Source organism: Octodon degus, unplaced genomic scaffold, assembly GCF_000260255.1.
Source record: "Octodon degus isolate 3935 unplaced genomic scaffold, OctDeg1.0 scaffold00035, whole genome shotgun sequence".
NCBI lineage: Eukaryota > Metazoa > Chordata > Mammalia > Rodentia > Octodontidae > Octodon > Octodon degus.
In genome coordinates, this window is record NW_004524611.1 from 6836371 (window position 1) to 6849925 (window position 13555).

General features: G+C 44.9%; 1 protein-coding gene across 1 annotated transcript in view; it reads left to right on the forward strand.

Moving 5' to 3' along the window:
• Positions 1-12175: 12175 nt before the first annotated feature.
• Cct6a (chaperonin containing TCP1 subunit 6A) overlaps positions 12176-13555 on the forward strand; it is a gene marked incomplete at its 3' end in the record, with an annotated part of 9721 nt that continues 8341 nt past the window's right edge. The window contains exons 1-2 of the mRNA XM_023714305.1: positions 12176-12417; positions 12758-12821. Coding sequence (XP_023570073.1) covers positions 12281-12417; positions 12758-12821 — 201 coding nt within the window. The remainder of the gene's footprint in view (positions 12418-12757; positions 12822-13555) is intronic.

The following is a 13555-nucleotide window of genomic DNA, read 5'->3' on the forward strand; positions in this document are numbered from 1 at the left end:
AAAGGGGTGTGGAGCTCATCTTAAGCTTTTCGGTAAAAGCAGGGACCACAGTTTAGGAATAAATATTTTGTCCCTGGAGCAAGGACTTGCTCAAGACTAAGGGAAAGCTGAAACGGACTAATGACCAAGCATATTCCCAGTGTACCCCCAGAACAAGGCAAGTAGCCAGGAATGTCACTTCCTGATAAAATAAATGGGAAAATTCTTCAAAGGATATAGCAGAACCCAGGTCCCTAAAATGGATTATCCTCATGGTCTAGCACACAATCAAAAGATTGATGGACTTACAGAAACAGGAAAATGGAACCACTACTGTGAGGGAGGCAGTCAATAGGCAAAGATCTAAAGATAGCGGCCATGGGGGCTGGTGAGATGGCTCAGTGGTCTAAAGCACCTACTTAGAACAAGCTAAGCAAAGCACAGGGACCACGGTTCAATCCCCCAGCACCACATGCCAGCCAGCCCAGCCCCCTGGTGGGCTGAGCTGGCCACACACACACACACACACACACACACACACACACATAAATAAATGAATAAAATTTTAAAAAAAAGATAGCAGCCATGTTGTGACTACCACACAAAGGGGTAAAGCTGTGAATTAGAAACATGGAAGGCCTTAAAGGAAAACAATCATACTGATTTTCAGATGGAGACTCGAGCGGAAATGGGCTTCCGTACGATGCTAGGGATCCAATGCAGGGTCCTGCACAAGTAAGCTAAGTGCTCTACAGCTGAGCCACTAGTGCAGGCCTTTTTATTGTTTGAGACAGGCTCTCACTAAATGCCCAGGCTGGCGTTGAACTTATGATCCTCCTGCCATAGCTGGGAATACAAGTGTAGGCCACCATACCTAGTAAGTATGTCATTTTAAAATGACAAAAATGGAAAACCTAAAGCTGAAAACTACTGTACCTGAAATGAAAATACACTAGATGGGTTTGTAGGAGTATGGAAGACTATACAACTTGACCAGTAAACTTGAAGACAACTGAGAAAAGATAGAAAAAATAAACTCAAAGCAAGCAAAAGGGAACAGTAAATATTAGCACATGAATTGACAAAACTGAAAGGAAAAATGTATAAATCAAAAAGCATAATTGTTTTTTATTGTTTATTTATTTATTGAGGTACTCGGGATTGAACTCAGGGCCTTGTGCTTGCCAGGCCAGTGCTTCTTCTACTGAGCTATCTACCCGGCTATTGTTTAATTTTGAAACATGCATATAACATATATTCATTCCCCATTACCCTCCATCCTCTCCCTTATTCTCTTTATCTTGTTTAATAATAGTATCCCACATCATGCATGGCGGCTCATGCCTATCATCCCAGCACTCAGGAGGCTGAAGCAGGAGGACTGCAGAGAGTTCAAGGCCAGCCTGGGCTACACAGAAATTCTGAGTCTCAGGAAAAAAGGTCAGGGAGATAGCATAAGCGCCTGCCTGACAAGCACAAGGTCCTGAGTTTGATCCCTGGTACGAAAGAAAGCCTTCCAGAAGCTCATCTTTTTAAAATGTGTTTGGTACAGAGTCTCACTACACAACTCAGACTCCTACCGATCCTCCTGTTTTCAGCCTCCCCAGTGCTGGGATTACAGACATGCGTCACCACGCCCAATCTCAAAGCACACTTTTTTTTGAAATATCAATAAAACTATGAATCTTAGCAATACTGACAAAGAAGGAATGAAGCAATACAAGGAAAGAGTCATGTTCCATGCCCAAATGAGATTTATTCCAGGCATGCAAGACCATTTTAACACTAAAAAATATCAAACAAGGGGGGCCAGGAGACTGCTCAGTGGCATAAGCACCTGCCTAGCATGCTCACAGTCCCAAGTTCAATCCCCAGTACTGCAAACAAATAAATAAATAAATAACAAACAAGGTAATCAACTATATCAATGGTCTAAGTAAGGATAATCTCATTAACTTATCATCAATTCATACAAAAAAAAGAAAAGTTGCTGGACTTGGTAGTGTACTCCTGTAATCTCAGCAACCAGCAGACTGAGGCAGGAGCATCACCATGAGTTCAAGGCCAACCTGGGCTACACAGCGTGTTTAAGGTCACACTGAACTGCATAGTAAAATTCTTTCTCAAATGAATAAAAAAATTGACAAAATTCAACATCCAGGGGAGATGGCTCAGTAGAATAAGCGCTTCCCTGGCAAGCACAAGAGTCTGAGTTCAATCCCCGGTTCCACAAAAAAGAAAAAAAAAAAGAGTAAAAATTCAACATCCATCTCTGAAAAACCCTGTCAATAAATTAGGACTCATGAGGGAACTTCCCCACCCCGTGCCAGTGATCCCAGTACTCTGAGGAGCCAAGGCGGGGGTGAGGGGGTCACAAGGTTCAACCAGCCTGAGGCATTTGGCAACCTAAAATAAAAATCAAGGGCCGGGGAGATAGCTCAGTGAGTCGAGGAGATAGTCCAATAGAATAAGCACTTGCCTGGCAAGCGCAAGGTCCTGAGTTCAATCCCCAGCATGGCAAAAAAATAAAATTAAAAAAAAATGACTTGGGATATATCTGGGTTCAATTCCCAGAACTAATATAACAACAAAAGAGAATATTAGGCTTAAATTTAATAAAATGTTAGGCCTGCAGAAAATTTCATCTCAGTGAAAGAATTTAAAAAATTCTAAGTAAAGGGGCCAGGGAGATGGCTCAGTAGGATAAGCGCTTGGCTGGCAAACTCAAGGATCTGAGTTCAATCCCCGGTTCCGCCAAAAAAAAAAAAAAAAAAACCTAAGTAAATAGTGAGATATATACATGAATTGTAACATTCAACATACTAAATATAGTATTTCTCACTATTGATCTTTAGGGCCGGGGAGATGGCTCAGTAGAATAAGCGCTTCCCTGGAAAGTACAAGGGCCTGTGTTCAATCCCCAGTTCCATCAAAAAAAAAAATAATTTTTTTTTTAAATTGATCTTTAGAGTCTCACAACTCCAAACTTGAAGTATAATTTAAAATTGGTTGTGTTGGCGCATGACTGTAATTCCAGGTGTTCTACATAGTAAAACCTTTTCTCAAAACCCAATCCTCCCAAAACAGTTTTAAGGAGAGAAGCAAGCTGATTCTCAAGTCTAAACACAAAGTTAAAAAAGAAAAAAGTGAACTAAAGCACCTGTTTAGGCAGAGCTTAGTGGCCAGGGTTCAATCCCCGGAATGCAGTGCCACCCCACCCCCAGGGCACACTGAGATTGGGCATGGTGGCACAGGCCTGTAATCCCAGCATTTGTGGGGCTGAAAACAGGAGGATCACTATGAGTCAGATCTATGTAGTGAAACCCTGTATACCCTGTACTAAATACATAAAAGTAAATAAATCAGCATCAACTACTTTGGGTAAGACTGATGAGGATGGGGCTGGAGAGATGGCTCAGTGGTCTAAAGCACCTACTTAAAACAAGCTTAGCAAAGCACAGGGACCACAGTTCGATCCCCCAGCACCACATGCCAGACAGCCCCGCCCCCTGGTGGGCTGAGCTGACCACACACACACACACACACACACACACACACACACACATAAATAAAATTAAAACCTTAAAAAAGGGGCTGGAGAGATGGCTCAGTGGTCTAGCAAAGCACAGGGACCACAGTTCAATCTCCCAGCACCACATGCCAGCCCCTGGTGGGCTGAGCTGGCCACACACACACACACACACACACACACAATAAATAAATGTAATAAATAAATAAACAGTGGAATATTAAAAAAAAGACTGATGAGGTCAATTACTAATTCTAATAGTAAGAGACTGTGTGTGTGTGTGTGTGTGTGTGTGTGTGTGTGTATTGATTTAATTATCTGAACTTTTTTCCATTTTCATTTATTTGTTTATTTTGTGGTACCAGGAATCAAAGTCGGGACCTTCCACTTGCAAGGCAGGTGCTTATGCTGCTGAGCTATCTCCTCAGCCCCTACTAATTCTAATAGTATCAATATAATTAGGATTATTCTACTATAAAGAAAAATGAAAAAAAATGAAGTTGTGTCATTTGTAGGAAAATAGACCTGAAGATCACCATGTTAAGTGAAATAACCCAATTTTTTTTTTTTTTTTTGAACCAGGGATTGAACTCAGGCCCTTGTTCTTGCCAGGCAAGCACTTATTCTACTGAGCTATCTCCCCAGCCCTGAAATAACCCAGTATTAAAAAGACAAGTTTTACTATTGTCCCTAATATATGGTCTCTTAAAAAGTTGATGTACCAAAAAAAAAAAAAAAAGTTGATGTACAAGAGGGAAATTATTTTTTCTTTTTTATTAGTATATTTTATACATATTAAATACATTCACACACATATTGCATTTCATCCTTTTTCCTTCCCCTTCCCCACCCGTCCTTTTGTCTCCTTATTCCTAGATTCCTCTCCACCCTTGAAAAGAACCAAGTCCACCTCACCAATCAGAAGGGAGACCATTATTAGACAAGAGGAACAAAAGCATGGAGGCGAAAGCGCCATGAGGGATAGATATAATCAAAATGCACATTTAAAGGTATCATATCGAGGGCCGATGGTACAGCTTAGTGGACTAAGCACTTGCTTAGGTAAGCACAGGGGCCAGGGTTCAATCCCAGCTGAGCCAGCTATGGAGTCCGGGTGTGGTGGCGCATGCCTGTAATCCCAGCACTGAGGAGGCAGAAATCAGGAGGGTCACTATGAGTCTGGGCTGTGTAGTGAGACCCTGCACAAAAATAAATAAATAAATAAATAAATAAATCATATTGAAGGTCAAAAGTTGTAAAATTAATAGACATCAATAACAATATAATTAAAGAACAATCTGGTGTGCTGAAACATACTTGTATTGCCCGAACTCAGGAGGATGAGGCAGAAGGATTGCTATGAGTTTGAGGCCAACCTGACCTATACAGTGAGTTCAAGGCCAGCCTGAACTGCACAGTGAGACACTGTCTCAAAAAAAAAAAGAAAGAAAGAAAGAAAGAAAAAAAATTCTCTGAAACAGAATATTAGATTGGATTAAACAAGAATGTATTGATTTGAAAGACTTTTTTTACACTTGACAAGTACCCCAGTGGCTGAGACAAACCCACCAAGCAATAATAACAGTTGGCAATAATAACAGTTGAAGACTTTGACACCCCACCTGCAGCAATGGGCAGGGCAGAGACTGCAAACCAACAAAGAAACAGCAGTTAAATTACATGCTGGACCTGAAGGGCAGCAGACGTCCACAGAGCACTCCATCGGGCAGCTGCTGAATACAGCAACAGAATCGAGGGAAGACTATGACAGTCCAAAGAGCAAAGTCTCAACGAAGATTTTATTGTTGAAATCACGGGGCTAAAAAAAAAAGTCGAAAACTACCCATGGGGCCGGAGAGATGGCTCAGTGGAATAAGCGCTTCCCTGGCAAGCGCAACGGCCTGAGTTCAATCTCTGGTTCCGCAAAAAAAAAAAAAAAAAAAGTCGAAATCACGGGGCTGAAGATTCTGCTCAGTTGTACAGCACTTGCCAGCCAAGCACAAGGCCCCGGGTCTGATCTCCAGAAACACACACACACACACACACACACACACACACACACACTCACGAAAACAACAACAACAATCTAAACATTGAAATATAGCTCTTTCCCTCAGAGCAGGCAGAGGCGGCAGCTTCTTTTGCAACTATGGCCAAGGTTAAGGCTTGGGATCTTCGCGGCAAGAAGACAGATTTGTTGAAACAGCTGGATGCCCCGAAGGTGGAGCTGTCACAGCAGCTGTGCACTACATAAGCTCCCTGTCAAGGCTTGAGCAGCGTGACAATAAAACTCAAACTCTGAAGAAAAGATAAATAAACATTGAAATATAAAGTAGTTATCTGTTATTTATTTATTTATGTTTTAATTAATTACATTTATTGGTACATTTTAAGGATATATAATGCTCAAGTTCATTACAGGGAATTTGTACCTGTACATGACACAACTTGATTCTTTTTTTCTATCCCCCATCCTACCTTCAATGCCCCTCCCGTCTCCTTACTTACAAAAGCTTTGTTCCCACCTTGTCCTTCTTTTCTCATCCTTTTTTTTCCTTTTCCTTCCTTCCTTTCCCCTCCTCCATTCTGAGGTTATCTGCATCCAGGTTATTCTGTGGATTCCCACTGCTCATCGGTGGAGATCCAGTAAATGCGGAAACTTATCTCTGCAGATCTGTTTCTTCTTTCATTCATCCTCCACATCCACTTTTCTCTAGATGGGCTAGCCCTTCCACTGTTGTTCTTCACCCAGAATGACTTTTCTGAGCTCTCTTTCCCTACAAGAGGGGTATCCTCTCTCTGGAAATTCCATTCAAAACTTGCCTGCTCCAGAAAGACTTCACTGATGCTAAGAGTTAACAAGTGTGAGGCAGGAGTGTTGGTCCACACAGGGGAGGAGGCATGGGGTGTGGGGTGTTGAGGCCTGCCTGGATAACACAGCAAGACCGTGTGTCAGAATAAACAAGTGAAAAGGGCTGGGGATGTAGCTCTGTGCAAAGGTCCTGGGTTCAATCTCCAGTATCACACACACACAAAAAGGAGTGAGGAAGGGAATAGAGCTCAGTAACTGAGCACCCTTGAGTTAATCTCCAATAGTTCCAAAAACAAACAAACAAATGAAAAAACCCAGAAAGTTAAAACTTTGTATTCATAGCATTTCATTCTTCTTTTCAACATAACATGCCCTGTCATTCACTCATTTATACATTTGTCTTCCCTGACCAAGCTTTGTGCATCTTTGAGGATAAAGAATATTTATTTTTCTACCCACTGGGTGGAGATGGGAGTTGGAAATTGGGATGGGCATGGAGGAAAGAAGTCCTTAGGGTATCATGGCTACTTTTGAGAAAAAGTAAGTAAAACATTCTAAGAACTGAAAAGTTTTGGACAAGCAGAGGATAAAGTTAAGAGGAAAAGAGGATTCTGAGCTTAGAGAGGCAAGTTCAGGCTGAGCCAGGCTCCGAACTCATGTGAAGCATTAAGATTCCAGCCTCCCGTCCTGGGTACCTGAGATGCCGCGAGCAGAGCGGTGGCAAGAGGCTGCCCCAGCAGCAACATGGGAAATAAGTGGGGAGCAACTTCCAGGGCTCTGTAGCATTTAGCCACTCAAGGTGTGAGAAGGACCGTTAGGGTTTGTGTCTGGACGTCCCCCCAAAACCTCGTGTGGTCAGCGGGCAGTTGAATCTAGAATATATGACTGATTCACGGTCCAGGGTGGGAATTAAAGGAATGAGTGCCACACTTGTCCTGGGGCAGGTGGCCTGCCTACAATACAGGAGACAGGAAGAGGCTCGCTCCACCCTCCTACGCTGTTGCTTTTGGTATCTCCCACCACGAATGGCTACCTCTCTGCCTCGGGCCACCCTGCTTTGGAGCCAGTTGATTGTGGACTGAAACATCTACAAACTGCTAAATAAACAGCTAAATAAACATTTCTCCCTTTAGCTTTGGGAATTGGGTGTTTTGTCTCAGCAATGAGGAAAGTAACTAAGACAGAGCCAGTACAGTTTTTCCCAGCAGAAACCTCCCAAGCCCATTGGAGTTCACAACTTGCCACAGCTTGCCAGGGATGTCCTATGTGGAGCAACACGACTTAATGTTCTTCCTGTTAGGTTTTAGCCTTGCCTTGGTCACATTTCTTTGTATTCCCTTGTTTGTAACTTTTGGAATCAGAATGTTTATCTTGTGCCACTGGATGTTAGAAGTGTTTAACTTTCTTTCATTTGTGCAGGAGCTCACAGCTAAGGGCTTGCCTTAAATCTCAGGGGAGACTTTGGACTTGGACTTTTCAGAAATGCTGAAACCCTAATCTCAGACAATATGTGTTATGGCTTGGCAGAAAGTTTGCCTGTATTTTTCTCATGTCCAAAGACTTTGCCTGAGACTGAGATGAAGGGCAGCAGACTAACTAATCTGGCAGAAGGAATTTCAAGGCAGTATAATGTTGAGGCTGTGACATGGCTCTTTTGGGGGGATTTTAGCTGGGTTTATGTCGAGAATCAAGAACAAAGAACCCAGTAAAAATGAGTGAAAATGTTGTTTGGCCAGGAAAAAAAAACCCCTCCAGTAAAGTTGTGCACTGCAATGATAGAACAGAGGCGATCTCAGTTGCTGAGAAGAAACAGAAAAATGGAAAAGATGGCCTGGGTACATCACAAAAAGCAGTAGACCTCCACACTTTGCAGCCCTAAAATTGCTAAAGTAGAAGACTTTGCTTTGAGAAGAAAGCCACAGAGCACTGTGTTCCAGAATGGTAGCAGCCTGGAGAATTTGTTCCTCAGAGTTGGATGTCAAGTCCATTAATCCAGGCTCAATTATTATTATTTATTTATTTGTTTCCAGAACCAGGGATTGAACTCAAACCCTTGTGCTTGTCAGGTAAGCGCTTATTCTACTGAGCCATCTCCCCACTCAATTCTTACAGCCAAGAGACTGGCTTCGGCTTCAGCTGGCAGTAGGCCTTGGCATCATCTATGGGGCACTGGTTTTAAGAAGATGCAGAATGAAAGAGTTGTGGGTTTAGAAATGCTCCCACCCCAATCTCAGAAGGCAGAGCAGGCCAGGCAGTGTGCCCCAGAGAGGTAATGTGTGCAGCTATGAGTGGAAAGCCAAAGGTTCAGTGGAGACTGCAGAAGCTTGGAGAAGCCAGGACTGTAGGCCTTCTGCAAGGAGGGAGCGGACAAACCCAAGACAGAAGCCTTGGGAGCTGCAACCAGCAGCGGTGCCACAGGGGCAGAGCCACCCAAGCCCATTGGAGTTCACAACTTGCCACAGCTTGCCAGGGATGTCCTATGTGGAGCAACAGGACTTAATGTTCTTCCTGTTGGGTTTTAGCCTTGGTCACATTCCTTTGTATTCCCTTGTTTGTAACTTTTGGAATCAGAATGTTTATCTTGTGCCACTGGATGTTGGAAGTATTTAACTTTCTTTCATTTGTGCAGGAGCTCACAGCTAAGGGCTTGCCTTAAATCTCAGGGGAGACTTTGGACTTGGACTTTTCAGCAATGCTGAAACTGTGAGGACTTTGATAACTTTAAGAGATGGACTGAATGCATTTTGAATAAAGGAATGTGCCTGAATCTTTAGGGTGGAATGTTATAGTTTGTGTCTGGATGTCCCCCAAAAACCTCATGTGGTTGTATGGGCGGGCTTTCTGGAGGCAGCTGAATCTAGCTAGAGTTTGTGATTGATTTATGCATGGTCTAAAGCAGGGACTGAGGGAGTGAGCACTATACTCGCCCTATGGTGGACAGCCTGCATACAAAATAGAGGACAGAAAGAGGCTTTATCTCACCGCTCCTGTTTTGTTGTTTTTGGCATCTTCCACCACCACGAATGGCTACCTCTCTGCCTCGTGCCACCCTTCTTTGAAGACAGTCGATTTTGGACTGAACCCTCTACAAACTGTGAGCTAAATAAACCTTTCCCCCTTTAACTTTGGGAATTGAGTATTTTGTCTAGCACTGAGGAAAGTTAGACAAGGGTGTGGATTTGGTACTGGCAATGGGGAAAAAAAAAGAGATGATATTTAAAAGTGAAAAGCACTCAAGGGAACACAGTCTTTGGATTGGGGGGTTGAGACCAAGAGCAGAGTCAAGGATGGAACCAGGTTTTTTGCCTTCTAATACATCACAGTGTGACCTTCAGTTGGTAATTTAATCATTTATTTGTTTATTTTGTAGAGCTGGGGATTGAACTCAGGCCCTTGTGCTCACCAGGGAAGTGTTTATTCCACTGAGCGATCTCCCAGGCCCTTAAAAAATCTTTTATTTATGTATTTTCGGGTACTGGGTCCCACTAAGCAGTTTGGACTGGTAGTGATCTTCCTGTCTCACCCTCCCCAGTCCTGGGATTACAGGCATGCACCACCACGCCTGGTTTCTTCAGTTGTTAATTTAATGTCTCTGCCTATTTAACCATTTGTGCAACTGGTTTAATAATATCTGACCTACCAACCTCAAAAGATTCTTGTAAGAACTTAATGAGTAGATATGGTGGCACGTGCCTAGATCCCCAGCTACTTGGGAGACTGAGGCAGGAGGACTGTCCTAAGGGACACAGTTAACTGCAACATTTAAAGTGGAATTTATTTGACAAACAGCAATATGTTCTCAGAGCATTTGCTAAAACTCAGAAATGGACAAATATTCACAAAGGTAAGGTTGTAATGAAGAAAAGTATTTCAACTAAAATGTCAATCCTCACATCTGAAATCACTTAGAAATTACTGACATATCTGAGTTTCTGTATGAAGATATTTTGGCTGATATAGGCAATGGCGGCAAAGCTACGGCATGCATGTTGTTTTTCTTTTAAGACACAAGATGTTAATGTGTGACTTGTTTTTGCTAAACTAAAACCTCAGTATTCAAGTTTAATTGCAGCGTTCCCACTTTGTGGTAAGTGGAGTTTGGATTGCAGATTGGGCACTTGTCTCTAAAAGGTTTGCCATCACTGACATGCCATATGATGTTTCAGAAGGTTAAACTGAGTTGTCTTTTATTCAGCAATGCTGGGCCGGGGAGATAGCTCAATGGCATACACGCCTGCCCAGCAAGTGCAGGGTCCTGAGTTCTACCCCTGTAACACCTCCGCTGCAAAAAAAAAAAAAAAAAAAAAATCAAGCACAATGATTTCCACTATGTGAAGCCCCACTGTCCAGTGCCTACCTTACAGAAATCTTCTTCCAGCATTATCAGGCTAAGTGAGCACATGATAAAACACTTCTACATCACTGGGGGATGTGACAGTGAGCTTCTGAACTGTTCCAGAAACAAGAGGACTTTCTCCAATGATTCTCAGGTTGATAAATTTGACTTTCCAACTATTTTCCACAAAAGGACTGTGGATAAGTCAAAAGATGCCCAAATGTTTCCTTGGTGGATAGTCCCTGCAACTGATTATAAGTAACTCATGGGGAGCACATTTCAGTCCATGGGAATCTAAGCTTGGACTGAGGGAAAGAAAGAAATGACCCCTGCTCCACGGCCGACTATCACATTCTGTTGTGCAGTAATACACCGAAGCGTGACAGCACGCTGGACGTGCTGCAGCCCCCATTCATCTTGCAGTGGTCCCCTAAAAGGATTCTGAGAACTGAGACATTCAAAGAACCAGTGACATTTTCCTAGGAGACAAAAATCAACTTTTTCACTTAAAAACATTACCTTATGCCTGCTGTTGAGAGTTGGAGGTCCTCTTTTTTTCTTTGTAACTGGCTCTGGTATTTCCCTCAGTTGAGTTTTGATCGCTTTCCCGATAAATCTTTCGCACGCAGTGTAAGACTTTTCAGTAGTTGGAGGTTTAATAATCTCCTCTGTTGCCTCTTTATACTTGGTAACAGTATTACACAGAGCCACAATCTCGTCGCTGTCCAGTAGAGGGAGCAGGTGAGAGACAGCCTTCCACCTGAGTGACAGCACTGGCTTTTTTTTTTTTTTTTTTAACTCTCCTGGGAAGCGCTTATTCCACTGAGCCATCTCCCTGGCCCCCAGCCCTGGCATCTTGCTTCCCTGGGAAATGGGGCGAGAACCGCGCCAATAATGTCGCTACCGTCCACCAGGCCCGCGCCTCAAAGTTTAAGGAGTCCTTTCAAAAAGACACCAAAAGGCCGGGCGTTGGTGGTGCACGCCTGCAATACTAGCACTTGGGAGGCTGAGGCAAGAGGATTGCTAGTTTGAGCCTTTCCAGAACCACAAATCAAGACTGATAAAACTCAAAACACACTGACACTTGAGAAAAGTACTTATAACATTCGCATGTGTCCCCACCCAACCCAGCACGCCAGCAAGCGCACAGCGTCAGGAAAACCAGTAAAAGAGATGGAGAAAGCCAGGGACAGAAATTGTGGGCACGCCGGTGAAGCGAAAGACAAGCCCCACGCTCTACGCGCAGTGGCCGGGGATCTCAGTCTAGAAGAGCCCGGCCAGGCCCAGGCGCCCGGCCTCGCGGGCACCGCACACATCCTGAGGTTGAGGCCGGCAGCGGAGCCCCGTCTAGTAGCCAGCGACTCGGGAACCGCTGCGAGCCCAGACTGCAACGGAGCAAGCTCCGCCCAAACTTAATGGCGCCCAACTGCAGGTAGCGCACCGCCGCAAGCCAATGAGCACGCGCGTCGGGCCCACTGGCCAATGGCGGAGAGGCGTGAGCACGCCGTGGGCGGGCCGTGCGTGCCAGACTGTTCCAGAAGACCCGGATAGAGCCTCTCGGCCACGCTGAACCGGGCGTTTGCGCCTCACGTTGGTTTCCTCTACTTGCTCCGCTCGAGCAGCGATGGCTGCTGTGAAAACCCTGAACCCCAAGGCCGAGGTGGCCCGCGCGCAGGCGGCGCTGGCGGTCAACATCAGCGCGGCGAGGGGCCTGCAGGACGTGTTGAGGACCAACTTGGGGCCTAAAGGCACCATGAAGATGTAAGGCGGGGCCGGCGGGAGGCGCGGGGCGCCGCGGGCGGGGTTCGGGGCGCACGCTCGCCGCTGCAGCCCCTTCCGGCCTCCGGCGACTGGGCACGGCTTCCCGGCCCAGCCGCCACCCTCGCCGGCGGCGGCGACGCGGGCCCGGCGCTGGAACGGAGCCGCCTGCGTGCGCGCTCCCCGCCCTGCGCTCTTGGGACACCCCGGAGAAAGGTGGGGGTGGCCAGCCCCAGGGTCCCCGCTCCCCACCGTCAGGGAAAGGCCGCTTTCTTTGGGGCTAGTGCTTTGGTTTCCCCGTGAAACGTCGCATAGTGACTTCATTTCTCTGCCCGTTGAACAGGCTCGTTTCTGGCGCCGGAGACATCAAGCTTACTAAAGATGGCAATGTGCTGCTTCACGAAATGGTGAGAGGCTGATTGATGTGCGAGGTGGAAAAGGGCTTAATTTCCTGTAGTTTGCTTGACTTGTGGAAAGATTTCTAGTGTTCATCCTCCAGGTAGGCAAAAAAATTGTTGGCCAGTTTCTCCACAAGTAACCTTAGACAGTAGAAAGAATAGGAAAATCACTTGCTGGGTAATGATACAGTAGAATACAGTGAGGGGCCCCGGAGTGTAGCAAGCTTTCCTTTGAGCCCTGCTCTTTTGCTCTTTGTAGTCTGGTTTAACGAGTTAACCTACCCCAGGTTTGGGGACAGCAGCCCTGGCTGTTCCAACAAGCCAGGCCCATTCTGCCCCAAAAAGATGAGCAGTGAAGAACAGAAAAGAGCCAGCAAAAGGATCATGATTCCTAAGATCAATCAATCATAGTCCCAGAAATTACCCCAGATGGTTATGGGTGGGTTTTTGTGTGGGGGAGGGGTTCTTTTTTACAAACCCACTCGGGGGCTGGCTCTGTAGCTCAGTGGTGGACTGCTCCCCTAGCATGTGGAAGATCCTGGATTCCATACCCAGCACCACAAAAAGAAAGAAAGAAAGAAAAATAGCAATTCTTAGATTTGATTTCTATCCGTTCACCTTCAGGGAAACAAGTCTCCTTAAAGGACTAGGGTTCAAGAATAAGCTGTTAGAGAACATATATTTTACTGTCTGAACTTCCATAGCTTAGTTGCATCCAAAAGAGGAATCACTTCTTTTTTTTT